Raw genomic sequence first — 2,136 nt, 5'->3', positions numbered from 1 at the left:
CAATCCCAAAACCTCGCTACCAGCGCATCCAGATCCTCCGAAATAGAAGCATTGCAATTAATTTGTGGCGATTGAATGGACAAACCACCACACACCACCCATCCAAACACTGATTCGTTCAATGCAGGAAGTTGTTCTCCCAATGATATTTTACGACCTGTCACGAAAATGTCGAAAAACGCTTCAATACCTAGTATCATGTCCACGTCTTTAGACACACAAAACGAAGGATCTGCCAATTGAATGTTTCTAGGAATGGCCCATCCAGCTGGGTTGATTGTAGCTATAGGTAAATTCACAGTTACTTTTGGCAACACGAGAAAACTTAGTTCTCGTGAAAAATCGTAGACTCATTACTTGATCTTAGTAATAATCCGCTGTTTGACTCTAGTAGCAGCCTGGCCTATACCGCATACAGAAATATCCACCCGTTGCCGTTCAACGCTAAGCCGTTGACTCATCCGTTCCGTTACGAAATTACTCTCTGATCCCGAGTCTAGAAGCGCACAGGCAGGGAAATGTCCATCGTTATCATCCTCGACAACGACTACCGCGGTAGCCAACAGTACCTGTGATGAAATACACGATTGGGCCACGTTAGCTAAAGACACATTAGCGGTACCAAGTGTGGACATTTGAGAAGAAGAAGAAGATGATGATGAAGCTGGTGTATCCTTGGCAGAAATGACAGTTCCATTATTTGTCTCCTTATCGTTTGCCTTATCGTTGCTATCCTTTCCTCGTTTGAAACAAACCATAGTGTGATGCCGACCCCTTACATGTGCGACAGGAGAATTTCGACTGGCACTCTCTTGCCTGATAGCCATGTCGGAAACAGTTACGGCAGAGGGAATTAGTCCGAAGTGAAAGGCTCCACACTGGTACAACAAATGATTCGCCGAACATACAACACATCGTCCCACAGATGCATGTGTCGCATTGTAGCTGTTCTTCACAGGAGAAAGCTTCGGTTTTGAATGTGGTTGTGCATGCTGATTGCTTCTAGCTTCAGATGCTCTTGATGGCAACGATTCTAACACCTGAACACGACGATGAAGAAAATCCGTAAGGTCCTTAAGGGTATCTGTTTTCCTGCTAGACGAGCATTCTTCCCACCCTCTGCGGGTGACTGGATCCAACCGTGTGGTGAGGAGATTAACGAGTAGTAAATCCTTATAATCACTCGATTGTACAGATTGATCCAAAGTTTGAACTATTCTTTCGAAATTTTCCAAGAGGACGTGTAATTCAGAAGCCGACTCCTTCGTGAGACTAGGCAGCTTGAACAATGATTCAATGTGTCTCTTTCTTAGTAACTTGCTGTTGTTATATCTTTTCAGAAGCATTTCCCAAGCAACTAGATATTTCGCCTTTGTAATTTGTAACGGTTCTATGAGGCCTTTTGGTTCACCTTGAAGACATCCCTTGAGATAGTGGAATTTTTCCACTTCCGGCAAATCAGACTTCCAATGAATGAGAGAAGTGAAAAGGTCCCGAAAACTGAGCCACTCGTCGATGTCACCACTGAAAGATTGCAATTTTATCTGCGGAAGGCGAACATGATCGAGTGTACCCAGCGTCGTTGTGTCTCCGATACGGATGGATTGTTCAAGCACCGAATGTTCTTGTCGCTCCTTTACTCTATCCAAAAGAAAGGATTTAGCACGGTAATAATGGTCGCTGAACTTCTTTCTCTCCTTTTCATAACCTTCGCCATCATCCGAGAAGTCATCATGAGATTTTATATCAACTAGGACATCGCCAAACCTTTCCCACAACTCATCAAGTTTTTGTAAACGGATTTCCACCTCAGTGACAGTAGCATCTTCCGTGAAGTCCTCCACAAATTGCCAGATATCGTTGAAAGACAACTCCGACTCCAACTCCGGCTGACACATACTCTATTCTCAACTAACCGGGGAAACCTTGAGATTGCGTATCCTTTACGAAAGGTGCCTTCTCCCTCTCCGTATACAGTCGAACGATTCCGTCGACGGTTAAGTGCCAATCACTTAATATGATATCGAATGGTGACTTGTATACTCAAATGTTGTCAAAGTGCAGATCCTGGTCGTCGGCTTCAATTATCTCCAAATGCAGCAAGCAATATGATGTGCCATAAACCGATATAGAAAC

General features: G+C 44.0%; 1 protein-coding gene across 1 annotated transcript; it reads right to left on the bottom strand.

Annotated features, from left to right (window-relative positions):
- Positions 1-353: 353 nt before the first annotated feature.
- Positions 354-1,898, bottom strand: LOC131434024 (uncharacterized). Its single transcript, XM_058600644.1, has one exon. It carries the CDS (start codon positions 1,896-1,898, stop codon positions 354-356), a length of 1,545 nt encoding a protein of 514 aa, XP_058456627.1.
- Positions 1,899-2,136: the final 238 nt, after the last annotated feature.

The sequence above is a fragment of the Malaya genurostris genome, chromosome 3, assembly GCF_030247185.1.
Source record: "Malaya genurostris strain Urasoe2022 chromosome 3, Malgen_1.1, whole genome shotgun sequence".
Taxonomy (NCBI): Eukaryota; Metazoa; Arthropoda; class Insecta; order Diptera; family Culicidae; genus Malaya; species Malaya genurostris.
Note: the sequence above shows the minus strand (reverse complement) of the source record. Positions and strands in the feature narration are given on the sequence as shown.